We start from the raw sequence: 27177 nt of genomic DNA on the forward strand, positions 1-27177 counted from the left end.
TTCAACACGCCCTCCTGGAATCCGTCGCAGTTTGCATCATTTTGCTACGCCCTGTAGACGCAGCAGAAGCTGCATTGGACGAGAATGATTAACGAAGCCGACTTTTGTTGTGTTTATAATAGAATCTTGGCATTTACATGACCATCGAACTCCTGAAAAAGGAAGGTGAGGTAGTAATCTCAATCTTGCACACACTGACAGTCATTTTATCCTGGACCAGTACAAGAAAAGTACCGAGATCCTGCGCCACGTTCAGTCTCACGACTACTGTGCCACCTGGCTCGGCGGAAGGGTCCCGGGATGTTGACTTCGCCCTAATCTTATGGACTGTTGATTATGAAACAGCGCAGTGAACTTTTACTTGACGCTGTTGAAGAGAATTTCGAGTAAAATCCACAATGCCAATCAATCATTTACTCTTTCTCAGCAACGTCTTAAACGTAATAAAAATTGGCATTGACACTCATTTCAAGTGATTACAGCGATTCTGTAACATTTAGATGATTCGTTGTAACGGAGGGAAGAGTGAGGCACGACATTTTGCCTGAGGTCAGCGAGTTTGCACAAAGTGTTTTTGGAATCCTTAAGCTTTACTCCGTCTTCGATACGTTAAAGGTAGGCGGTTTACATATGCTAAATATTACACAGAAATACAGCGAAATAATTTTGTCAACAGAAAGTGTCCTCGGCATTTTCTGAGAGAACTCAAAGTAACTGATCATATCTATATGTGCCACTTTGCAGTTCGGTGTTTTAGTCCATTTAAAACTCGGGGTTTGACAGTTACTTTGGGTTGCCACAGGGCAGTGTACTGGCACCCACCCTCTTCAATATATACACTAACGACTAGCCGTTACCAGAAGGAACACAAAGCTTCATATATGCAGATGACCGAGCAATCACAGCACAAGATCACAGCTTTGAGAGGGTGGAGCGGAAGCTAACTGTGCTCTCAAAGGATTAACTGCCTATTACAGGGACAATCCATTGAAACCAAATCCTTCTAAGTCCCAGACCTGTGCTTTTCATCTCCGAAACAGACAGGCTAGTAGAACCTTGCAGATAGATTGGGAAGGAACCTATTTAGAACACTGAAAGACTCCAAAATACCTCGAAGTCACTCTGGACCGTGCTCTTACATATAAGGAACATTGCTTAAAAACAAAGCAAAAAGTGGCTGCCAGGAACAATGTGGTTAGGAATCTGACTGGAACAACATGGGGAGCACAGCCAGACACAGTGCGCACATCTGCATTAGCCCTCTGCTACTCTGCAGCTGAGTACGCTTGCCCAGTAGGGTGCAGATTTACACATACGAAGAATGTTGATGTTGCTCTGAATGAGACATGTCGTATCACTACGGGTTGTCTAAGAGCCACACCTGTGGAAAAACTGTACTGCTTATCCGGCATAGGTTAAGATTCATTGGGAGAGTCCTTAGAAAATGTAGCCCATCAACAAAGGAGGTGGCTTACAAAACACTCGTTCGACCTGTACTTGAGTATTTCTCATCAGTGTGGGATCCATACCAGATCGGGTTGACGGAGGAGATAGAGAAGATCCAAAGAAGAGCGACGCGTTTCGTCACAGGGTTATTTGGTAACCGTGATAGCGTTACGGAGATGTTTAACAAACTCAAGTGGCAAACTCAACAAGAGAGGCGCTCGCCAGGTTTCGAGAGGGTGCGTTTCTGGATGAGGTATCGAATATATTGCTTCCCCCTGCTTATACCTCCCGAGGAGATCACGAATGTCAAATTAGAGAGATTAGAGCGCGCACGGAGGCTTTCAGACAGTCGTTCTTCCCGCGAACCATACGCGACTGGAACAGGAAAGGGAGGTAATGACAGTGGCACGTAAAGTGCCCTCCGCCACACGTCGTTGGGTGGCTTGCGGAGTATAAATGTAGATGTAGACGTGTAGGCAGACGGATGAATGACACATGACAAGCATGATCTTTACTGAAGTCCAAGGGACAAGAAGGACTTGGACGACGAACTAATGTCAAGTGGATAGATGACATTGCAAAACGTGTAGGAGCAAAATGGATTCATAAAGATGAAGACCATATTGCATGGAAAAATTCTACAGGAAGCCTTTACCCATCACCATGTGAAATGGTGGTTACTGTTGCCGCTGATGATAAGAAAAGTCTCAATGTGTACATCACCGTCATCACTGTTTTTCGATCGTTGTTTGGTCACTGAAAGGATAAAAGGTGAAGAAAAACGGATAGTTCCTACGATTCTTTGCTCTATCACTTTTTCTAAGGGGTGTAATAATGCTGTACCAGCAGCCGTTATTTTTACATTGTTTTATAGTAATTCATTTTTACCTAATGTCATCTTTTAAGAAATCTGGTTAATGCAGATTACCGTTACTTATGGCGAAGCTGCTCACTATTTACAATCACTTATTTGGCCCAAGTCTTTCTTCGCTTGATGACTTGGTAGTCTACAGCATTAATTCTTTAGCCTTACTGCCGATTCAGTTGTGTGGGATACTTTGTCTGTACACAGTTCTACTCGAATATTTCCTATACGTCCGTATTTCTTACTTCCATCTTGTGATTGACCATGGAGCGTTAACGAATGAATATGGTTATCTTGGTGACGCTGTTTCAAGTTGCCACTTGTATCTTCGGTTAGTGGATTCACCTACAGGATACAAGATATTTACATGCATAATATATGACAGCACAACTTAATCATAGCATAGCTAACACTTGGTTTAAGAATCATGAAAGAAGGTTGTATACGTGGAAGAATCCTGGAGATACTAAAAGGTATCAGATAGATTATATAATGGTAAGACAGAGATTTAGGAACCAGGTTTTAAGTTGTAAGACATTTCCAGGGGCAGATGTGGACTCTGACCACAATCTATTGGTTATGACCTGTAGATTAAAACTGAAGAAACTGCAAAAATGTGAGAAATTAAGGAGATGGGACCTGGATAAACTGAAAGAACCAGAGGTTGTACAGAGTTTCAGAGAGAGCATAAGGCAACAATTGACAGGAATAGGGGAAAGAAATACAGTAGAAGAAGAATGGGTAGCTCTGAGGGATGTAGTAGTGAAGGCAGCAGAGGATAAAGTAGGTAAAAAGACGAGGGCTGCTAGAAATCCTTGGGTAACAGAAGAAATATTGAATTTAATTGATGAAAGGAGAAAATATAAAAATGCAGTAAATGAAGCAGGCAAAAAGGAATACAAACGTCTCAAAAATGAGATCGACAGGAAGTGCAAAATGGCTAAACAGGGATGGCTAGAGGACAAATGTAAGGATGTAGAAGCTTATCTCACTAGGGGTAAGATAGATACTGCCTACAGGAAAATTAAAGAGACCTTTGGAGAGAGGAGAACCACGTGTATGAATATCAAGAGCTCAGATGGCAACCCAGTTCTAAGCAAAGAAGGGAAGGCAGAAAGGTGGAAGGTGTATATAGAAGGCTTATACAAGGGCGATGTACTTGAGGACAATATTATGGAAATAGAAGAGGATGTAGATGAAGACGAAATGGGAGATACGATACTGCGTGAAGAGTTTGACAGAGCACTGAAAGACCTGAGTCGAAACAAGGCCCCCGGAGTAGACAACATTCCATTAGAACTACTGACGGCCTTGGGAGAGCCAGTCATGACAAAACTCTACCAGCTGGTGAGCAAGATGTATGAGACAGGCGAAATGCCCTCAGACTTCAAGAAGAATGTAATAATTCCAATCCCAAAGAAAGCAGGTGCTGACAGATGTGAAAATTACCGAACTATCAGTTTAATAAGCCACGGCTGCAAAATACTAACGCGAATTCTTTACAGACGAATGGAAAAACTAGTAGATGCAGACCTCGGGGAGGATCAGTTTGGATTCCGTCGAAATGTTGGAACACGTGAGGCAATACTGACCTTACGACTTATCTTAGAAGAAAGATTAAGAAAAGGCAAACCTACGTTTCTAGCATTTGTAGACTTAGAGAAAGCTTTTGACAATGTTGACTGGAATACTCTTTTTCAAATTCTAAAGGTGGCAGGGGTAAAATACAGGGAGCGAAAGGCTATTTATAATTTGTACAGAAACCAGATGGCAGTAATAAGAGTCGAGGGGCATGAAAGGGAAGCAGTGGTTGGGAAAGGAGTGAGACAGGGTTGTAGCCTCTCCCCAATGTTATTCAATCTGTATATTGAGCAAGCAGTAAAGGAAACAAAAGAAAAATTTGGAGTAGGTATTAAAATTCATGGAGACGAAGTAAAAACTTTGAGGTTCGCCGATGACATTGTAATTCTGTCAGAGACGGCAAAGGACTTGGAAGAGCAGTTGAACGGAATGGACAGTGTCTTGAAAGAAGGATATAAGATGAACATTAACAAAAGCAAAACGAGGATAATGGAATGTAGTCAAATTAAATCGGGTGATGCTGATGGAATTAGATTAGGAAATGAGACACTTCAAGTAGTAAAGGAGTTTTGCTATTTAGGAAGTAAAATAACTGATGATGGTCGAAGTAGAGAGGATATAAAATGTAGACTGGCAATGGCAAGGAAAGCGTTTCTGAAGAAGAGAAATTTGTTAACATCGAATATAGATTTATGTATCAGGAAGTCGTTTCTGAAAGTATTTGTTTGGAGTGTAGCCATGTATGGAAGTGAAACATGGACGATAACTAGTTTGGACAAGAAGAGAATAGAAGCTTTCGAAATGTGGTGCTACAGAAGAATACTGAAGATAAGGTGGATAGATCACGTAACTAATGAGGAGGTATTGAATAGGATAGGGGAGAAGAGAAGTTTGTGGCACAACTTGACTAGAAGAAGGGATCGTTTGGTAGGACATGTTTTGAGGCATCAAGGGATCACAAATTTAGCATTGGAGGGCAGCGTGGAGGGTAAAAATCGTAGAGGGAGACCGAGAGATGAGTACACTAAGCAAATTCAGAAGGATGTAGGTTGCAGTAGGTACTGGGAGATGAAGCAGCTTGCACAGGATAGAGTAGCATGGAGAGCTGCATCAAACCAGTCTCAGGACTGAAGACAACAACAACAACAACAATATATGACATGCTTCTCTTTTACTTGTAGCTTGTTCACGTTTTTACACTTCCTTACTTTGCTTCTATTCCGATGGTTTATTGTATTAATGCATATTTGAGTGTATTATTCGTATTATATAGTAAGACAGCTTTGCTATACGACCTTTATCGGTTGTTAACCGTATGGTTATTTTTTCAATATGGTTTTTACACTGAAGCGGCAAAGAAACTGGTATAGGCATGCATATTCAAATACAAAGAAATGCAAACAGGTAGAATACAGTGCTGCAGTCGGCAACGTCTATGTAAGACGACAAATGTCTGGGGCAGTTGTTAGATTGGTTACTGCTGCTACAATGACAGATTATCAAGATTTAAGTGAGTCTGAACGTGGTGATATAGTCGGCGCACAAGCGATGGGACACAGTATGTGCGAGGTAGCGATGAAGTGGGGATTTTCCCGTACGACCATTTCTCGAGTGTACCGTGAATGTGAGTAATCTGGTAAAACATCAAATCTTCAACATCGCTGCGGCCGGAAAAGATCCTGCAAGAACGGGACCAACGACGATTGAAGAGAATCATTCATCGTGACAGAAGTGCAAACCTACCGAAAATTGCTGTAGAATTCAATGCTGCGACATCAAGAAGTGTCAGCGTGTGAACCATTCAATGAAACGTCGTCGACATGGGCTTTCGGAACCGAAGGTCCACTCGTGTACCCTTCATGACTACACGACAGAAAGCTACACGCCTCGCCTGGACATATCAACACGGACATTGGACTGTCAATGACTGGAAACATGTTGCCTGATCGGACGAGTCTCGTTTCAAATTGTATCAAGCGGATGGACGTGTGTGGGTATGGAGACAACCTCATGAATCCATGGACCTCCATGTCAGCAGGGAACTGTTCAAGCTGGTGGAGGCTGGTGTGGGGCGTGTGCAGTTGAGGTATGTGGTTCCCCCGATACTACTCTGACGGGGACACGTACGTAAGTAAGCATCCTGTCTGACCACCTGCATCCATTCGTGTCCACTATGCATTCCTCCGGTCTTGGACAATTCCAGCATGACAATGCGGCACCCCACACGTCCATAATTGTTGCAGAGTGGCTCTAGGAACACTCTTCTGAGGTTAAACACCTCAGTTGGCCACCAAACTCCCCAGACATGAACATTGTTCAGCATGTCTGAGATGCCTTGCAACGTCCTATTGAGAATAGATCTCCACCCCCTAGTAGTCTTACGGATTTTTGGAGAGACCTACAGGATTCATGGTGTTGAGGCCATACTACGTCTTTTTGCGGCAGTAATGCGTGATCGCGGGGGCCCTACACAATATTCGGCAGGTGTTCTATTTTTTTTTTTTTGGCTTTTTAGTGTAATTGGTCATGTTATTCTACCTCGTTTATCGTTTCTTAGAATTGTACGTTAGATATCTGGCGCTATTCTTGATGTTCACTGTACTCATAAAAAATAGGTCCTTGTCGCTTCTACTATCACGTATTTGAGGACAATGAATGTATAAGACTGATATTTGCATCAAGTTGTCACTATTGTTTTTTTGTTATTTCTGTTAGATGACTGATGTGTTTGTTTTAAGGAGGCATATCGTGTTGTATGTTCATAGTATGTTTAATCATACCCTGAATATTTTACTTCACTACTGGTTTCTTTTACTTTTATTCATTAATATTTGCCATTTGTTTTGTTTATGTAATACTATGTGTGATATCCTATTACGCGTTTATCTGCTATCTCGTAACTTCATTGTATAGGCCTGAAGATGACGTGATTGCAACGTCGAAACTGGTGGCCTAATAAACCAATATCAAAATAGCGGCTGTTGGTACATTATTATTACATACCATCGACAAGTCGCAGTTCCATGCTCCTGAATCCAGGCTGGAGCTACATTTACTTATAATGGTAATGGAGGCGCTTCGAAAATGAAGAGTATTATATGTAAAAAGTCCAAATGAAATGGGGTTTGTGCTCCATTTCTAAAGACATCTTTGTCGACGAGACGTAGCTTATCATATTGCTTCCTTCAGAACAAAGGGACAGCACAGAAAGCGGCAGTGAGAGCTGGGTTGGCACCCATAATGCCGTTGCTTCTCGGCCGCAGGCTGCTGCGAAACTGAGCGACACAATGCGTCACGGCGGGCCGCTTAGTCTGTGTGTCGCGTCATTACGGCCGCTGCGTGGCTGCCTTAACGATGATGGATCTGGGACGGGTACGCCGCCTAATTGAGAAACAGCGCCTCCTCGCGAGCAGAGCAGCTGTGTCGCGGCACAGAGGCGTGGCACGACAGCAGCGGCCGCTGTTCGTTTGTCACGGAAATGCCGGCTGTCGCCGCTTGGCGGCGCCATCCGCAGCGCTGCTGACTCTCGCCATGAGCAGACTGAGTAGCTAGTCGGCTCACGTCCCCTCACTGACGAAATGCGTCCCCATTAACCAACCCGTTCACAGTGGTATACAGCCGAGTGTAGCCAGACTATCGGTCTGGTGCAGAAAGCTGACAACTAGCTCTTACACTGGTAGCCATTAAAAATGCTACACCAAGAAGAAATGCATATGATAAACGGGTATTCATTGGACAAATATATAATACTAGAACTGACATCTGATTCCATTTTCACGCAATTTGGGTGCATAGATCCTGAGAAATCAGTACCCAGAACAACTAACTCTGGCCGTAATAACGGCCTTGATACGCCTGGGCATTGAGTCAAACAGAGCTTGGATGGCGTATACAGGTACAGATGCCCATGCAGTTTCAACACGATACCACAGTTCATCAAGAGTGGCGTATTATGACGAGCTAGTTGCTCGGCCAACATTGACCAGACGTTTTCAATTGCTGCGATATCTGGAGGATGTGTTGGCCAGGACAGCAGGAAAACATTTTCTGTATCCAGAAAGGCCCGTACAGGACCTGCAACATGCGGTCATGCATTATCGTGCTGAAATGTAGGGTTTCACAGCGATCGAATGAAGGGTACAGCCACGGGTCGTAACACATCCGAAATGTAACGTCCACTGTTCAAAGTGCCGTCAGTGCGAACAAGAGGTGACTGAGACGTGTAACCAATGTCACCCCATAACATCACCCCCGGTGGTACGCCAGTATGGCGATGACGCATGCACGCTTCCAATGTGCGTTCACCGCGATATCGCCAAACACGGGTGCGACTATCATGATGCTGTAAACAGAAGCTGGATTCATGCGAGTACATGACGTTTTGCCATTCGTCGTCGAGTACACCCTCGTAGGCGCTCCCGTCTGTGATTCAGCGTCAAGGGTAACCACAGCCATTGTCTCCGAGCTGATAGTCCATGGTGCTGCAAACGTCGTCAAAGTGTTCGTGCAGATGGTTGTTGTCTTGCAAACGACCCCATCTGTTGACTCAGGGATCGAGACGTGGTTGCACGATCCGTTACAGCCATGCGGATGAGATGCCTTTCATCTTGACTGCTAGTGATACTGGGCCGTTGGGATCCAGCACGGCGTTCCGTATTACCCCCCTGAACCCACCGATTCAATATTCTGCTAACAGTCATTGGATCTGGAGTAACGCGAGCAGCAATGTCGCGATACGATAAACCGCAATCGCGATAGGCTGCAATCCTACCTTTATCAAAGTCGGAAACATGATGGTACGCATTTCACCTCCTTACGCGAGGCATCACAACAACGTTTCACCAGGCGACGCCGGTGAACTGCTGTTTATGTATGAGAAATCGGCTGGAAACTTTCCTCATGTCAGCACGTTGTAGGTGTCGCCACCGGCGCCAACCTTGTGTGAATGCTCTGAAAAGCTAATCATTTGCATATCACAGCATCTTCTTCCTGTCGGTTAAATTTCGCGTCTGTAGCACGTCATCTTCGTGGTGTAGCAATTTTAATGGCCAGTAGTGTAAAAGGCAGAGAATTTTAAAGCTGTGTCCCTCTCGAACATAAAGATGTAGCGGCACGACAGCAGCCAGTCGCGTGATGCAAACGGTGCAGATCTAAGGGGGAACGGGAGTGTGCATTCATGAGAGTCATCATCCCCACTCTATCACCACCACAAATTATTTTATTAAAAGCGGTGATATTTTTGGGTGTATCATTTTCCAAATTTCTCATTGAACAAATAAGAATGAAAACTAAGAGTCTCGGAAAAGTCAATCAGTTCTGGAGATTACAAACTTTGTTTAACGCAGGATAATTTTCAGTTATTTACGTGAGGATCTGCTGCATGAATGCGGTTGCTGGTTGAACAGCCGCAGAGAATGTTCGAGCCAGGAAAAAGCGTCCATTGCTGTCAAAAGCAATTCCGCCATGATTCGTGAGTCCACTGACAGAACCGTCAAACCACAGGGAGCTGAGTGAGGCAAAACAGAGAGAGACATTCCGAGAAGAAAAATAAATTGACCAGATGTGAACAGGACTCCCATCCTTTGGATCGACATTTGTACTGGAAAAATATGTGTCCTGGAATATCCAAACTCTTGAGAATGGTTTAAGTTTGAAGCCGGGTAACAAGTGACAAAAGAAATTTTTTTGTGATGCACTTACTAATTAAAAATTTCCTGTTTTTTTTTTTTTTGCATTTAGTTTTGTTGTAGAACCTTACTTCTTGTCAGGTTTCGATGAGTAAGTTTGCGAGTGTCACATATTTTGACACAAGTCGCCGTATCTTTTGACCATATTGAGTTAGAAGTTAAAGCTCTTACAACGTCCCTGGTGTGTGACATAAATTCCATCTTGATATGGTTTTTAACAGTCGAACCGATCGACAGACAAACCACAAAGTAATCCGATAAGGTTTCCGTTTTTACCGCTAGATGTACAAATTCCTAAAAATAACAGAAAAACTAATTTTCTGGACTTAGGCCAAAGAAACAGTCTTCCCTTCCCGTACGTGTTCACATAACCATTGTCTGCAGACCTGTGTTCATAATAGTAATGATGAGTGAAAACTTCAATGTTATACTGTGTATATTATGACGTTATCAGAATTGTGAGAGTTTGTTGCAATCATAGTTCTTAAATCAGTAGCATCGTACACATGTTTTCAAATTTTCGGATCCATGCCTTTCAGACGCTGTAGTTATTTGAATTGTTATTTCTTGAACGTTACAGAATAGCGAAGTGGTAAGCATCAATGGAAAAAACACTAATTATTTTTACTGTATTAAACAATATTCTATTTTTTACTGTTGTTATTATTAAAATCATACCCATCTGTCGCATGATAAAAATGGGAGTTACGGCATGTTATATTTGAGAGGTGGGAAGGCGATGTGGAGGGAGTGTAGACAGTAACAATCTGCCTCAACTCTAGAACCGAACCATGATCTGCGATGTACAAATGGATGTAACGATATTAGAGAAGGTGGCCTGAACGGCTCTACAGTATCACTTTCTTAAAGGGGATGCTAGACTTCAGTTTATTAATAGGCTACTGAAAAATTCTAATTTGTCTACAACGCAGACTGATTGCTAGCCTGTTGTACAGACTATGCTGAAATACTGAATGTCCAAATTTCATCTTATGTGGCTACTGTACTCACGCCTTCCATCAGACAAATTTTGATGCAAGTGAAGGTACCTGCCTCTCTCTGTCAACTCTTGCCCTGCAATGGTTCTGTCCATTTTCCTCCTTTTGTCACCCCCAGTGTTCTCTTTTCCGTCTCTCTTCATGCAGCTATCAATCTGCCTCTCTACGTAACATCTGAAGTGAACACTGCCCTCCCACCCCACCCCCCCCTGCAGCTGACTAGACCTTATTACACAGACATAAAATACATGACATACTCCAGATGTTGACACCACTGCATTTTTTTAACTAGTCACTTTCTCGTCTGTTTCTTTATTTGGTGTACATTTTGAAATACATTTAAACTAACTTCACAATAAGTTAGAGATTTGAAAATTTAAACATAGCTGATAACTGGACGACAATGGAATATTAACTCACTTTCTTATCTGTCTGATCCATCTAGCTCCCTTAGGGATAGGGGCAGCGTGAAAAAGAGTTGCTAATGGTGGCATATAGGCTACCATGCAGGACCAGTGTGTTGTGCGGGTAGTATCAGAAGGCGTATCAGGCAATATGTCCGGAACTCAGGGACGGCTGCTAGATGCGCAGCTACTCTTCAAGTGCTAGAATCGCCTCTGCTTGTCAGATTTCGGTAGGCCTTAAGTTTCCTCTGTTGGGTTACTAGCTAGAACTTCGCTAGTCTGCCGTGTCGTCCCTATTGCGGGTTTTCCTCATCTTGTTGTCCTCCTCTTCACACTCAACTGACTGCTGCCGATGGCTGTGGCCAGTCGGCTAGTCTCTGCTGGTTCTTTGAGTCATTCTTGATCCTTGTCAGATTCCGCTCACAATAGTTTGCAACAGTAAACCAGTGTTTAAAAGCAGAAAATAGTTTTTTAAACAACATTAAGTTTTTGATATAACACGTCTTTATTTTTTAAATTGGATCAAAAAGAATAAAATTATTCCTCCTAGCTCCTTACGGATTCTTAAGCGCATACAAAGGTCCTGAAAACCTGTGATGGTGAATTTTTAATAGCCATGAAAATATGTGTAAGATCTATAAACAAAAACTTTGGATGCATGCAGTACGCAATAGGAGGTGAATTATCCATACATCAGTTATCAATTGCATGTGGCCTCCTTTTTCGTTATACATTTTACACACGTATTTTCATAGCTATTAAAAATTTCACATGCACAAATTTTCAAAATCATCTGTACAGGTTGGGGAATCTGTGTGGGGTTGTGAGAAAATATTTTATGCTTTTTAGTCCAACTTAAAAACGTGTTACGTATTTTCATTTATGCTGATATTCAATGAGTAGCCAAAAGCCATGGGAAGGCACTGCAGTACACGTCAGTCGTCGGCTGCTGAAGCATACGCTTTACTTTCTTCACCGTACATGCTGATAGTATCAGCTTGCTGATGCTCCATTTGCAAATCGGAGGCTACAATCCCTGTACCTCACACCATGCCGTCGATCGTCCAATACGGCTCTGCGTATGTGACGTGTCTAGTCCGTTAAACAACCGCTGGTTATTCCATACGGCGGTTTACGCATATGAAAACATCGTTTCTGCTATACTGAGGATCCACCTTACAGAATGGCGTGTTGAGTATCATACCACGTTAAGTCAGTTAATTCGTGACTCGCTTCCATATTCACTACACACCTGCGTGTGACAGACCAAAAAAATGGTTCAAATGGCTCTGAGCACTATGGGACTTAACATCTATGGTCATCAGTCCCCTAGAACTTTGAACTGCTTAAACCTAACTAACCTAAGGACAACACACAACACGCAGCCATCACGAGACAGAGAAAATCCCTGACCCCGCCGGGAATCGAACCCGGGAAACCGGGTGTGACAGACCGCTCACATATCGTATGTACACTCGCGTCATACGAGCACAACTTTCGAAAGTCGCACACGACACGACTTAAAACGGGACAATCCTTCCCGTTATTTTTAGCAATTCACTTTACATGATAAAGTTGTGTCGATGACCTTACCAGCGATTTTCGGTCTATGTGATAGTATCTTTAGTATCTCCCTTCTTACGTGTTCATCATTCTTGCTTTTCACATGATCGTAGCTTACCAATCCAGTCCTCTGACACCTGTGGTACTTTGTCACACTTTACTTTCCTCAGTCATGCACATCAGACAGAATTTCATAGTACCCTGCCACATCCTCTTCGTCAGCTCAATTCTCGCCTACGCGTCACTCGTCAGGCAACTATTTTTATTTGTGTTGGCTATTCTCTGCAAGCGACTCATTATTTATTCTTCTGTATCGCCGTCCAGCTCAAAGTATCCAAACTGCTTGGTTAGTAGCGCCACCACTCCATCAAATATTTCCTCTACACCACATTTTTGCAAACTGATAAACACTTCTTTCTTCCACATCCAAAGAATGGTAACGCACCCACTATTTTATAAATGGCCCGTGATTAACTGTTAGTCGTTGCACAGCGAAGCATACGTTTCACTGGTACCCATCTCACAGTTACTTAATCTGTTCTGAAAGGGGATACATGTCATTGTTATTTCTGTCCAAAGAGAATACCACATCTTCTTCATCCGCCAAAAATGTGAATGCAACCTGCTGAGTGACGTCACACCTATGTATCTCTGAAGCCTGAAGCGTGTACTCCTGTTTCAAGCGTAGCCCGCTGTTAAGCTGAGCTACCGTTTTCACTGGAAAGACGGTTGTGTTGTACAGTTGGAAACTGCTTTACGTTCACCCAGCCACACCTCGTACTTCTGCAGAGTCATCGTCAACCATCAGCAACCGTAAAGCCTCTGTCCCAGTGCGCCCACTGTAGCCATCCATTAGCCTGAAAACTCTAATGGGCGGAGACTTTCTCGTTGAAGTAGTCTTGGATTTTACCAGGAAAGTAGTCGTCGTTCGAAATTGTCATTTGACGATGTTGTTGTTACTCTTGAAAAAATCTTGCGTATGTTTCAGCAACTCTGGTTACCGTATCTGCGCCTCCGCCTATTAATCCGGAGATTGGGGTTACATCACCGGTCGTTCATAGAATATTTTTCTGGCATTTAGCTAGAGTTTCATAGTTGGCAATGATTTTTTCGGAAAAACTGCAGGTTGAACCATGGTTCGGGTTCTACGTTTAAATGTAAGTTCGCCCATTACTGTCTAGGTCAACTGGTTAATGGGTTTAAGAGAGTCATCATCATACCACATACTAAACAACTATGGTTGTGTAATTCAAATCAAACCTTCAAGTAACTCGATGTCTTTACTTTACATACCTTGTAAAATATGTACGTACTTCTTTTTTCTGGTACCAACATATGGCTTATATGTCTGCACATTTGACTCCGTAAGATATTTTACATCTTTGTCCTGATAAATGTGGCGAGCAGTTGTTTTTCCATTAAGATGAAGTCTTTAGATGGCACGAGAACAATCACTTGACGAGCATCTTATGATGACAACCATCTATCTCGTATGTGCTGAATAAGGCGGCCCGCCTTTTACTCCTCGTTGTACTTCATCACTAGTCTCGATATTCAAGATATGAAATACTTCTTTGTGTTCAGACGAGTAACCAGTCTGACGTCATACTTGACACCTGGGAGGTGTAGGTGGGCGTGTCCTTAGTGTGTGGTCTGTCTGTTGCACGTGACACGCCCCTTCAAGATACGGTTGAGTAATTTGGTTTCCTTTCCGGAGAGTCGCCTCCGTATCTGCTTCTGCCTCCATTACCGAAGGCGATTAATCTAACAAAACGTTCAGAGCCGCCGGAGCAAGCAACTGCAGCCGTCAGGTTGAAGCCGCTACATTAACGCTAACAGCCATCTCAAGCAGAGTGTGTTCTGTTTAACTACTTTGCTGGTTTATCTCCCGTCTCGCGGCGCGTCTCTCGGTCCGTATTATTCTCCTTTAACGGCGACCGCGTTGCGTCCTTTTGTCTGCTGGAACAAGACGATCGACGTGTGGGGTGATAACTCAATGAAAGGCGACCGTGAAAGCAGCGGCAACAGAAAGGCCCCCTCTGCAGCTGCCTTCCATTACAACAGAGCAGAGTTTCGCTTTCAAATAGGTGATGGTAGATAAACCCATGACATATTCATCTTTTGGCAAAAACGTACTTCCAGTGCTGTTGTGGCCCACATTTCCGATCGTTTCTGACGAGGAGACCATAACGGATTGATCATCTAAGAGTTTGTTCATACTTATAGATCTTCAAGCTCAGTCACTGGACGCTATTTTGCTCAAACAGTACGACGTTCTTCTCAAAAACAGTAGAAAAAAACAGACTGAAGATTTCCGAGCGCTGCTAAGTATAGAAAATTTTAAGATTTGTTAGCAAAGCTGTCCTTAGTTGAGTGCGTGGCCTTCTAGTCTTTTATTTGCAAAGTCCCTTTTCCGATTTTCCCTAGACATACCCACTTATTTTTACACTAAATTGAATTTAATATTAAATACCTAATCAAAAAGTTAGATTTCTTTTTATGGGGTTTCCGCAACTGCACATGTCCATTTTGAAAGATGAAGAAGCCGCAGGACAGCTTCTTAATTCTCAATCTTTTATTGTGTACACGACTGATTTCGAAATATCATCTGATGTAAGAAATAATCACTCAATCATCTGAGGTCATCCTCTTTCCAATATTGTCGTGGAACCGTAGGTTCCGCGTCCAAGGTAAATTTCCCTAACAACTGATCCCCCGGTCGTGCAGCACTAGGGAACGGTTGTTACACAATTTATGTCCTTTTTACCCTTTCGACCCGAACCTTTGGCTCCACGAGAGTGAGGATGAACTCATACGATTAAGTTATTTTATTTTTTATACTGCACACATCAAACAAAGTTTTGCATCAGCCCGGTTGCCAGAACTCCTGAAGATACACGTTGACTGTGGATATTGTACCACAGGCGTAGTCCCTTTGACTGTTCAGGATGTCAGTAAACCCGCCCAGAGATGTAAACAACCATGCAGCGCCTATTAGACGGAGGGCGTTCAGACAGCCGATCAGTTACAGTCATTCCACCAGGAAGAAGGTACATGGCTCGTGTTGTCTGTAGTTCAACCATGCCTAGACGGTCAATACCGCAGTTCGATAGCTTTCATATTGTTACTTTGTGTCGGGAAGGGCTCTCTACAAGGGAAGTGTCCAGGTGTCTCGGAATGAACCAAAGCGATGTTGTTCGGACATGGAGGAGATACGAAGAGACAAGAACTGTAGATGACATGCCTCTCTCAGGCCGCCCAAGGGCTACTATTGCCGTGGGTGACCGCTACCTACGGGTTATGGGTCAGAGGAACCCTGACAGCAACACCACCATGTAGAATAATACTTTTCGTGCAGCCACAGGACGTCGTGTTACGACTCAAACTGTACCCAATAGGCTGCAAGATGCGCAACTTCAATCCCGACATCCATCTGAGATCCATCTTTGCAACCACGACACCATGCAATGGCGTACAGATGGGCCCAACAACATGCCGAATGGACCGCTCAGGATTGGCATCACGTTCTCTTCGCCTTCAATAAGGCAGTCGTCAGAGACGTGTTTGGAGGCAACCCGGTCAGACTGAACGCCTGAGACACACTGTCTAGTGAATGCAGCAAGGTGGAGGTTCCCAGCTGTTTTGGGGTTAGCATTATGTGGGACCAACGTACTCCTCTGGTGGTCATGTAAGGCGCCGTAACGGCTGTACGATATGTGAGTGCCATCCTACGAGAGACAGTGCAAACATATCGGCAGCACAATGGCGAGACATTCGTCGCCTCCATGATGCACATCTTATGAATGACTTACTTCTGGGTAACGACATAGCTCGAATAGGGTGGCCAGCATATTCTCCAGACACGAACCCTATCGAACATGGCTGCGATAGATTGAAAAGGGCTCTTTATGGACGATGTGACTCACCAACCACTCTGAGGGATCTACGCCGAATTACCGTTGAGGAGTGGGACAATTTGGACCAACAGTGCCTTAATGAACTTGTGGATAGTATGCCACGACGAATACAGGCATGCATCAATGCCAGAGGACGTGCTACTGGGTATTAGAGGTACCGGTGTGTACAGCAATCGGGGCCACCACCTCTGAAGGTCTCGCTGTACGGTGGTACGACATGCAATGTGTGGTTTTCATGTGCAACAAAAAGGGCGAAAATTATGTTGATCTCTCTTCCAATTTTCTTTACAGCTTCCGGAACTCTCGGAACCGAGGTGATGCATAATTTTTTTTATGTGTATAAATGACTGATCTTTAAGTGCTCTGAAACCGGTTGCGTACATAATGATACGTTATGGATTAAGCAACTGTTCTGTGATTTCTTCATTTTTCAAAATTAAACAGTTAACATACAAGGCGTCTACACCGGAATTCCTTACTGTCAATTTGCTACCAACATAAAATAAAATAAAATAAATTTATTTTCTTCTCAAAAATAAGCTGTACGTCAACCTACGATTTCAAAAAGAAAAAAAAAATACATCAAATCAAAACACTCCAACTGAACTCTTGCGGTGACGCGAAGAATAGACGCCTGCATTCAATTTCCATCAAGGCCCGTTACAACATATCTGGAGGGATGGCACCTGCTGTATTCTTCTTTTGTATAAGCAGATGGACGAAGAGATAGTCTAAGAAGCTACAGACGCAGACTGGTAGCAGAACTCTTGATTTAGCATTGAAAAAATCAATCAGTCTTTGTAGCTCTCCACTGCTGTGCGTGAGTTAAGTACGCGTGAAAGCGAATCTTGATTAAATTCAGAATTTCCTAAGCGCCGTTACTGTATCACTTATCGGTTTGACATCACTGAACCCTCTAAATACACTGGACTGACATACGCTTGGCATAGCGATGACGCAGCTACTCCGTCCACTGGAGCAGGAAGGAGAATTTCGACCCTAAACGGAACTCAAGCCGAAACTGCGGCGCTTTCCCCGTGCGGCCGTATTTCGTAATCGTCTCGCAATTCTCGGGAGGCGTGGCTCTTGCCTACCCGGAATGGCGTCGTCGGTGGCGCTGCGTAGAAGTGCAGCATCTCAGAGGTGGTGGCTGCTGGTGTGATGTCATCGATGGTTGATGACACCGCAGTATCGATGACTCGCAGAGCTTCAAGGTTCCGCATTGCAGTGGCAAAAATCCTGTCCTCCTCGTTGCCCACAAAGAAAAAAAAATCCAGTGATGTGATCTCAGGAGATCGTGAAAGCCAACTCGAGGGTCTGTCGCGTCCAGTCCAGCGTGCTGGAGGTGTTCGATTCAGAGTTTTCCGAATATCAAACGACCAGTGAAGATGAACACCATCTTGTTGAAACCGAAGGTTTGGTTTTAGATCTTCGTCGGACGAGAAAACAACCATCTACAACGTGTCTAAGTACATCGTTCTTGTGCTAGTCTCCCCAGCATATTATCTTGTTGCCCACCTCGCACCTTTCCCATGATGCTGCATGGTTTCTGTGAGCTCCAGGTACGAAGATTATACTTGTTCACAGATCTAGAGGAATGGAAGGTGCCTAACCAAAACACATTACGCTTGACACTTGACAAGAAAGGAGGATTCCGGTCGATTCGGTTAATCTTCCACACGCAATCCCTATCGCTGTTGCTTGTCATCGCGTGTAGGATCTTCACCTTGTATGACTACAGAAGCAGCCGTTTTTTGAGGACCTTTTGAATAACTACGCGTGGCATCCAAAGTTCCTGCGACACCTGACGAATTGACTTGCGTGGACTTGGTTGGAACGTTTGGCGGACGTCCTCAACCTTTCCTTCAAGGCCACGCCGACTCGCTGCATACCGCTTTGGAATGCTACCTGTGTCCAGACACTGCGTATGCTCCAGGCACTGCGTGTGCTGTCCTCTTCGCGTCGTGTGCTATTTTCTTGCTAACGGAACGAAATTTTCTTTGCACCCTAACAATATAGTTAAATTTGCGTAACAAAGCACAGTTTGTGTCTCCTCCTGACCTGAAGCCATTTTCATTCGGGCGGACAACAACGAAAAAATGAAAATTCGCCAAACGTTGACCAACATTAGGCAGCTACTTTAGCTCCTTCTGCACCCAGCGGACGACTCAGACCTGAAACAGAGAGAGATTTGCTACTTTTAAACCGCCTAAAAAATAAACCATTTCGTTGTAGGTACTCTGTGTATTTAATCGTAATTTTCCAAAAAGTAACATCTCTTTATCTTTAATTTGTATTTATTACCATACTACAATCTTAATTAAGAATTACTGAGTCATATTCTTCAATAAAAGCTACATCTGTTTATTTTTAATTACTAATCGCATGAAAATCGAGGGTCCAAGTTCATAAACAGATTTCACATTTGACATGGTAATTGTATATGTTTACTGCATTTGTAAGTATCAATACTTTCACTGTGTTACGGTTCCACTGTTCCGAAAGCTTATCATAAAGTAATAATTTTCAGCAACGTCTTTTCTCTCGGAACCCAAATTTCCATAAGAGTATAGAACAAGAATCCAAATTTAACAAACACTGCTTGCAAATTCTAAATAACGAGCTAAAAATACATTGTAAAATGTAAGTGATAAATTGTTTAAATAATTACATTCCACCTGAAACTATCAGGTTTACTTCACTTGCTGAAATATTGTTCGAATTTTGGCCTCAGGCAAGTTTCAGATGCCTGGATATTTATATACAATACATTTTTCACAAACCAGCGATGGTACATTTTACCTCAGTAGTCTTTCTTTTTTTAAATTTAGGTGTTATGTAGACATCCCTACAGAACCAATGTGTGGCTGCTCTTCAGGCAGTTATTTTTTTATAAAATATTGCATATTCAAATAACAAACACTTCATCAAGTTAAAAAAGACTATGATGTTTATAAAAAGAAATGTGGTGATGCGATGTATATTCTAAATTGTTGTGATATGATGGTATGTGGGCTCCTGGAAAATGTGAGTGAAGACTGGGATCTGGGAGCTGTTAGGGAAGATGGTGAATGGATGAAGAAGGAACTGATAATAATTACGCAGGTCTTCGCATAGGGCAAGAAAAAGGATGGATTGGAGGATTTATTGGGATGGGTAGAGAAGGCAATAATTGGAAGAAGGGGTATATTTAGGGGTTAAGTTCTTGACCTGGGAGTGGAGAATATTGAAATACTAGTCTCTTGGATGTGTTATGTTTTAAGCGCGGCCACAGCCGTTGCACCTGTGAGTATAAATGTCATGACTCTAATAAAAAAAAAAAAAAAATCTAGAAAAGCCAGCTCCATTAATTTGGGTGCACGTCACAGATGTAAAATTGAGTGTGTTACCAAACAGCATCACACACGACTTCCATGATACCATATAATTTAATGTGGGCATTGCAGTATGAGAAATAATAACATTACCGGAAGATCAACATCAGTTTTCTACACTCCTGTGTTTGCGAAATATTTTTTATAGGGGTCGGCGATCTCATGCTCCTGTAGTATTTTGATTCCACTCAGATGAACTCCAACCACTTTATCGTAAAATCTGTACAATAAATTGCCTTCTTCTCATCCTCCAAATAATTTCTTCGCAGTTTCCTCGGACTCTTACCGGAACAAAAATATTGGGATGAGTACTGGATTAAAACAGACATACAAAATTAAATATTTCAGTATCAATTTGACAATAATCAATTCCGTCAATTACGATTCCTTTGACCAACAGCTCGTCTAGCTATCTGTTTGGGTTATGAGGTATCATAAAACAGCCACCGTACAATAACCGCGGACCTACACTTTACCATAACAAAGCTGTATGACCTGCCGGAAAAAATCTTCGCCTGAGAAAAGGGAACATAACTGCAATTCCGCGCTAACTCTCCGTCCTCGAGGATAACTTTGCGGCTCGCTCTAGATCACAACTTTCATCTCCAGAAAGCAATTAAAGGTCAGAAAATGAAGAGCTCCGGGCCGTGACCGGCGGGCGCCGCAACTCGTCTTCTTCACTTAGCGAGAGCCCGCAACCGACTCTCCCGGTTTCCCGAGTTCCAAGCAACTTCCGAAAAAGTTTGACATTCAGGTCTTTCACCCAATATGACTTTCATCTCAAAGTCGGATATTTCCACAAGTTCTTCCCGTCTAATCCTTATAACGCAGGGTAGAGTGTTGTACGTAGAGGGTAGCGCACGTAGGAACATGGGATGCTTTTTGGTCGGTACTTTTGTCACCCAATGACTAATTTTAGAATCACAAGAAGAAAAGTGCACTATAGACCACCATAAGTAGTTCTCCCTGTTTTGTACAGTTTCTCTTGTTGTTGTTGATGTTAGGCTCGCATTCGCTTAATAATGTGGGGTGTGACGGGTATACTGCAGATATTTCTGTTGGTGACTTAACACGGACACTACTGGCCATCGGAATTGCTACACCAAGAAGAAATGCAGATGATAAACGGGTATTCATTCGACAAATATATTATACTAGAACTGACATGTGATTACATTTTCACGCAATTTGGGTGCATAGATCCTGAGAAATCAGTACCCAGAACAACTACCTCCGGCCGTAATAACGGCCTTGATACGCCTGGGCATTGAGTCAAACAGAGCTTGGAAGGCGTGTACAGGTACAGCTGCCCATGCAGCTTCAACACGATACCACAGTTCATCAAGAGTAATGACTGGCGTATTCTGACGAGCCAGTAGCTCGACCACGATTGACCAGACGTTTTCAGTTGGTGAGAGACCTGGAGAATGTGCTGGCCAGAGCAGCAGTCGAACATTTTCTGTATCCAGAAAGGCCCGTACAAAACCTGCAACATGCGGTCGTGCATTATCCTGCTGAAACGCAGGGTTTCGCACGGGTCGAATGAAGGGTAGAGCCTCGGGTCGTAACACATCTGAAATGTAACGTCCACTGTTCAATGTGCCGTCAATGCGAACAAGAGGTGACCGAGACGTGTAACCACTGGCACCCCATACCATCACCCCGGGTGATACGCCAGTATGAGGAAGACGCATACACGCTTCCAATGTGCGTTCACCGCGATGTCGCCAAACACGGTTAGGGCCATCATGATGCTGTAAACAGAACCCGGATTCATCCGAAAAAATGACGTTTTCCCATTCGTGCACCCAGGTTCGTCGTAGAGAACACCATCGCTGGCGCTCCTGTCTGTGAGGCAGTGTCAAGGGTTCCATGGTTCCGAGCTGATAATCCATGCTGCTGCAAACGTCGTCCAACTGTTCTTGGAGATGGTTGTTGTCTTGCATACGTCCCCATCTGTTGACTCAAGGATCGAGACGTGGCTGCACGATCCGTTACAGGCATGCGGATAAGATGTCTGTCATCTTGACTGCTAGTGATACGAGGCCGTTGGGATCCAGCACGGCGTTCCGTATTACCGTCCTGAACCCACCGATTCCATATTCCGCTAACAGTCATTGGATCTCGACGAACGCGAGCAGCAGTGACGCGATACGATGAACCACAATCGCGATAGGCTACAATTCGACCTTTATCAAAGTCGGAAACGTGATGGTACGCTTTTCTCCTCCTTACACGAGGCATCACAACAACGTTTCACCAGGCAACGCCTGTCAACTGCTGTTTGTGTATGAGAAATCGGTTGGAAACTTTCCTCGTGTCAGCACGTTGTAGGTGTCGCCACCGGCGCCAACCTTGTGTGAATTCTCTGAAAAGCTAATCATTGCATATCACAGTATCTTCTTCCTGTTGGTTAAATTTCGCGTCTGTATCACGTCATCTTCGTGGTGTAGCAATTTTAATGGCCAATAGTGTATGATATCCCATCAGATGTTCCTTTACAGATGAACCACATCTTCCCAAAATTCTACCAATGAACCGAAGACGAGTATCCGTCTTCCCCACAACTGCCATTACACGCCTGTCCCACTTCATATCGCCCAAATATTTAATCGACGTGACTGTGTCAAGCGCTACACTACTAATGGAGTATTCAAACATTACGGGATTCTTTTCCCTATTAATGTGCATTAACTTACCTTTATCCATATTCAGAGTTAGCTCCTTCATTTCCATCCTTCAGGCGTTAGAGCAGCGCCTCGCCAACGCTCTCGCCGCGCCTGGGGCGGCCGGCAGCTGCGCTACGGTGTGTCCTGGCAGTGGGTAACGGTGCGCCGGCGGGCCGTGTTGCAGGAAGGTGTGCCGCAACTGCCGGTGCGCGCGGCAGGAGCACTGCGTGGGCGGCGCCATGGCGGGCGCGGTCAGCCCCGAGCCGGACAAGCTGCTGCAGCTGCCGCCCCACAAGGCGGCCGCCGCCCCCGGGCCGCCGCCAGCCGCCGCCGCCGGCGACCCGCACCGACAGTCGCAATCCGACGACGACTCGGGCTGCGCGCTGGAGGAGTACACCTGGGTGCCGCCTGGACTCCGCCCCGACCAGGTAGGCAACTCTGCGACACGCCGCGCCACCCTACACGACTGTAGCACGGGTGGAGCAACAAAGGCAAAAAGAAGCGGCAGAAGACTGAACCGCTGGTCTCCTTTCTTTCCCCATTCTCTCTTGTACGGCCTCCCCAGTCCCGCCAACCACTCGGCAATAAACGTAACTAACTCATAATCCTTCTCCAAAAATTTTTCCTGTTAAGGGGGGTAAGACGTCAAACGGGCCGACTTGGAGCAGGAGAGGCATCACAGAACATTTTAATTTCCAGTGTCTATACTTTCACAGCATCATCAGGAAGGATTCAGGAATCACACTCATTTCAGTGGAAGGTCGAAAACATAACAATTTTTTTTTTTACATGTGCAATTTCAGTACCATGACTGAGTTATCTGTGCGCAGTTCAATCTTTCGACCAACTTTGTTGTATGGGAGTGAAAGCTGGGTGCATTCAGGTTACCTTATCAATAAGGTTGAGGTTAGGGATATGAAAGTAGCTAGGATGATTGCAGGTACTAGTAGATGGGAACAATGGCAGGAGGGTGTCCACAATCAGGAAATCAAATAAAAACTGGGAATGAACTCTATAGATGTAGCAGTCAGGGCGAACAGGCTTAGATGGTGGGGTTATGTTACACGCTTGGGAAAGCAAGGTTACCCAAGAGACTCATGGGTTCAGCGGTAGAGGGTAGGAGGAGTCGGGGTAGACAAAGGAGAAGGTACCCGGATTCGGTTAAGAATGATTTTTATAGGCTTAACATCAGAAGAGGCACCAATGTTAGCACTGAATAGGGGATCATGGACGAATTTTATAATGGACTGTGCTCCAGACTGAACGCTGAAAAACATAATTAGTCTTAAATCATGATGATGATGTGAAATTTCATCATTTTTTCCACTTACTTACGGCTGCCTTTGTTGCTATGGGTACACTTTTCTTCATAAGTTAGATAGATTCCTCGATAAATTTTGCACAGCATACACACCATACTTACAGGTGTATAAAACTCTAGAATTTATTTAATTTATGGAAAAACGATTGAGCTGTTATATTTTAAACTTCATGTTTAGAAAAAACACAAATTTTACAGTAAATTAGCTCAATTTTTACCACAATTTTCAATAGATGTGGGAAATTCTAGAGTTTCATACACCTTTAAGTATGGTTTGTATGCTGTGCAAAATTCATCTTAAAATCTCTCTTACTTATGAAGAAAAGTGTACCTATAGCAACAAATGCTGCCATTAGTAAGTGAAAAAAAGATGAAATTTCACATGTAAAGAAAATTATTTCGTTATGATTTCGAACTTCCACTCCTATGCGTGTGAATTCAGAATCCTTCCTGGTCATGCTGACAAAGTTTTATGAATTTATTTGTAAAAGTATAAACAGTGGGAATTAAAATGTCCTGTGGTGCCTCTCCTGCTCCAAGTCGGCCCGTTTGACATCCTACCCCCCTTAATCGTACAAACTGATGAAATGTGTATCAGTGCATAGTTCAACGATTTGAAAAAAATGAAAACAGTAGCGAAACCACAATATCTACACTGCTTGAAAGCTGATAAGGAACAACTGGCATTTACTTCGAAACCAGAAAATTTCTTCGGAACACCCAACCAACGATAGAAAAAGGAAATGTAGAGCCTGTGCAATAACGCTCTGTATGCATTCGACAGTTCGTGCAACATCTACATCTACATCCATACTCCGCAAGCCACCTTACGGTATGTGGCGGAGGTTACTTTAAGTACCTCTATCGGTTCTTCCTTCTATTCCAGTCTCGTATTGTTCGTGGAAAGAAAGATTGTCGGTATGCATCTGTGTGGGCTCTAATCTCTCTGATTTTATCCTCTTGGTCTCTTCGCGAGATATACGTACGAGGGAGCAATATACTGTTTGATTTCTCGGTGAAGGTATGTTCTCGAAACTTCAACAAAAGACCATACCGAGCTAGTGAGCGTCTCTCTCTGGCAGAGTCTTCCACTGGAGTTTATCTATCATCTCCCTAACGCTTTCGCGATTACTAAATGATCCTGTAACGAACCGCCCTGTTCTCCGTTGGATCTTCTCTATCTCTTCTATCAACCCTATCTGGTACGAATCCCACACCGGTGAACAGTATTCAAGCAGTGGGCGAACAAGTGTACTCGAACCTAGTTTCTTTGCTTTCGTATTGCATTTCCTTAGGATTCTTCCAATGAATCTCACTCTGGCATCTGCTTTACCGACGATTAATTTTATATGGTCATTCCATTTTAAATCACTCCTAATGCCTACTCCCAGATAATTTATGGGATTAACTGCTTTCAGTTGCTGACCTGCTATATTGTAGCTAAATGACAAGGGATCTTTCTTTCTGTGTATTCGCAGCACATTATACTTGTCTACATTGAGATTCAATTGCTATTCCCTGCACCATGCGTTCGTTGCAGATCCTCCTGCATTTCAGCACGGTGTTTGAAGAACTTTGTTCCCTGTGGTACGGCAACATGTCTGCAAGATGTCATTTCAATGCTTAGGATCGTGGACGAACAGCTGGTCAAGAAGTCCCTACTGTGACCACAGACACGAGTGTGTACAAAAGTGTCATCTTGGGATCTGAAGGAAGATAAGCTATGTGTAAGCATGCCGGTGATCGCTAACGGACCACCACAACGTACAGTACGTGGCCAAAAGTATCCGGACACCTGGCTGAAAATGACTCCGTGGTGCCGTCCATTGGTAATGGTGGCATTCAACGTAGTGCTGGCCCTCCGTTAGCCTTGATGACAGCTTCCACTCTTGTAGTCATGCTTCTAATCAGATACTGGCAGGTTTCTTGGGAACCCGCAGCCCTTCCCTCACGTAGTCCTTCACTGAGGAGAGGTATCGATGTCGGTCGGTGAAACCTGGCACGAAGTCGGCGTTCCAAAACATCCAAAAGGTGTTCCATAGGATTCAGGTCAGGACTCTGTGTAGGCCAGTCCACTATAGGGATGTTATTGTCGTGTAACCAGTCCACTACAGACTGTGCATTATGGACAGGTGCTCGATCGTATTGAAAGATGCAACCGCCATCCCCGGATTGTTTTTCAACAATGGGATCAATAAGGTGCTTAGAATATCAATGAAGGCCTGTGCTGTGATAGTGCCAAGCAAAACAACAAGGGGTGCAAGCCCCCTCCACAGAAAACACGACCACACCATAGCACCACCGTCTCCGAATATTACTGTTGGTACTGACGTTCGCCGGGTATTCGCCGTAGCCACACCCTGCCATCGGATCGGATCACCTCATTGTGTACAGTGATTCCGGAAATCTAGGAATATAGAATCTGCCTGTTGCCCTTCATCCACAGTTCTCAATATATCATATGAGAAAAGGACAAGCTGAGTTTCGCACGAACGAGGCTTTCTAAAGCCATGCTGATTCGTGGACATACGCTTCTCAGTCCCACAAAGTTTATTATATTCGAACTGAGAATATGTTCAAGCATTAAGGCTTTGGAGGAGCCAAATTTCCCTTCACTCCCTTTTCCACGGATGTACTACCCCCTGTGCCTCGTGGAAGAGCATCTGTGGATCGTAAAAGGATGAAGGGAAGTACGTGTGCAACTTTTAAACTTCTCCACGGTCCATCAGACGCGACTGAATATTGTAATCTACACACAGTATCAACTTGCCGTGTGTAATAAACAAGCCGGTCGGAGTGGCCGTGCGGTTCTAGGCTCTACAGTCTGGAACCGAGGACCGCTCCGGCCGCAGGTTCGAATCCTGTCTCGGGCATGGATGTGTGTGATGTCCTTAGGTTAGTTAGGTTTAATTAGTTCTAAGTTCTAGGCGACTGATGACCTCAGAAATTAAGTCGCATAGTGCTCAAAGCCATTTGAACCATTTTGTAATAAACACACCTACTACTCCCAAAATGAAAAGTCCAGTCATATGCTTGTCTGTGTTCGTTACAAATACACTTCATGGCTGTATCTCAGTACTAGGGATGAAATACAAACTCTTAACACAGACCAGTAAAAATTACATATTTTTTTAAGTCACAAGGTGACTACGAAATAGTTTGTTGTTACAGTACGTAAAAGCTAACTTGTCCCGGGTTAAAATGTAACCTCTGCATGAGGTAAGTTCAGTAAATTGTCAGTGTGGACGTCCTTCGCAGGTGTGTTATTCAAACAGGCTCTTTAAACACGGAGACGTAGCGGTGTTTTGGTTTTCATAGTAATGGGCTTCCTTTCCACGCCTCGCAGCACACA

At 43.9% G+C, this 27177-nt stretch overlaps 1 protein-coding gene across 1 annotated transcript in view; it reads left to right on the forward strand.

The window, feature by feature from the left end:
• Positions 1–27177, forward strand: part of LOC126273435 (protein prickle-like) — a 566943-nt gene that overhangs the window by 203000 nt on the left and 336766 nt on the right. Inside the window, exon 2 of the mRNA XM_049976988.1 lies at positions 22689–22932. Within this exon, the coding sequence (XP_049832945.1) occupies positions 22689–22932 (244 nt within the window). The remainder of the gene's footprint in view (positions 1–22688; positions 22933–27177) is intronic.

The sequence above is a fragment of the Schistocerca gregaria genome, chromosome 5 (genome assembly GCF_023897955.1).
Source record: "Schistocerca gregaria isolate iqSchGreg1 chromosome 5, iqSchGreg1.2, whole genome shotgun sequence".
Classification (NCBI taxonomy): Eukaryota; Metazoa; Arthropoda; class Insecta; order Orthoptera; family Acrididae; genus Schistocerca; species Schistocerca gregaria.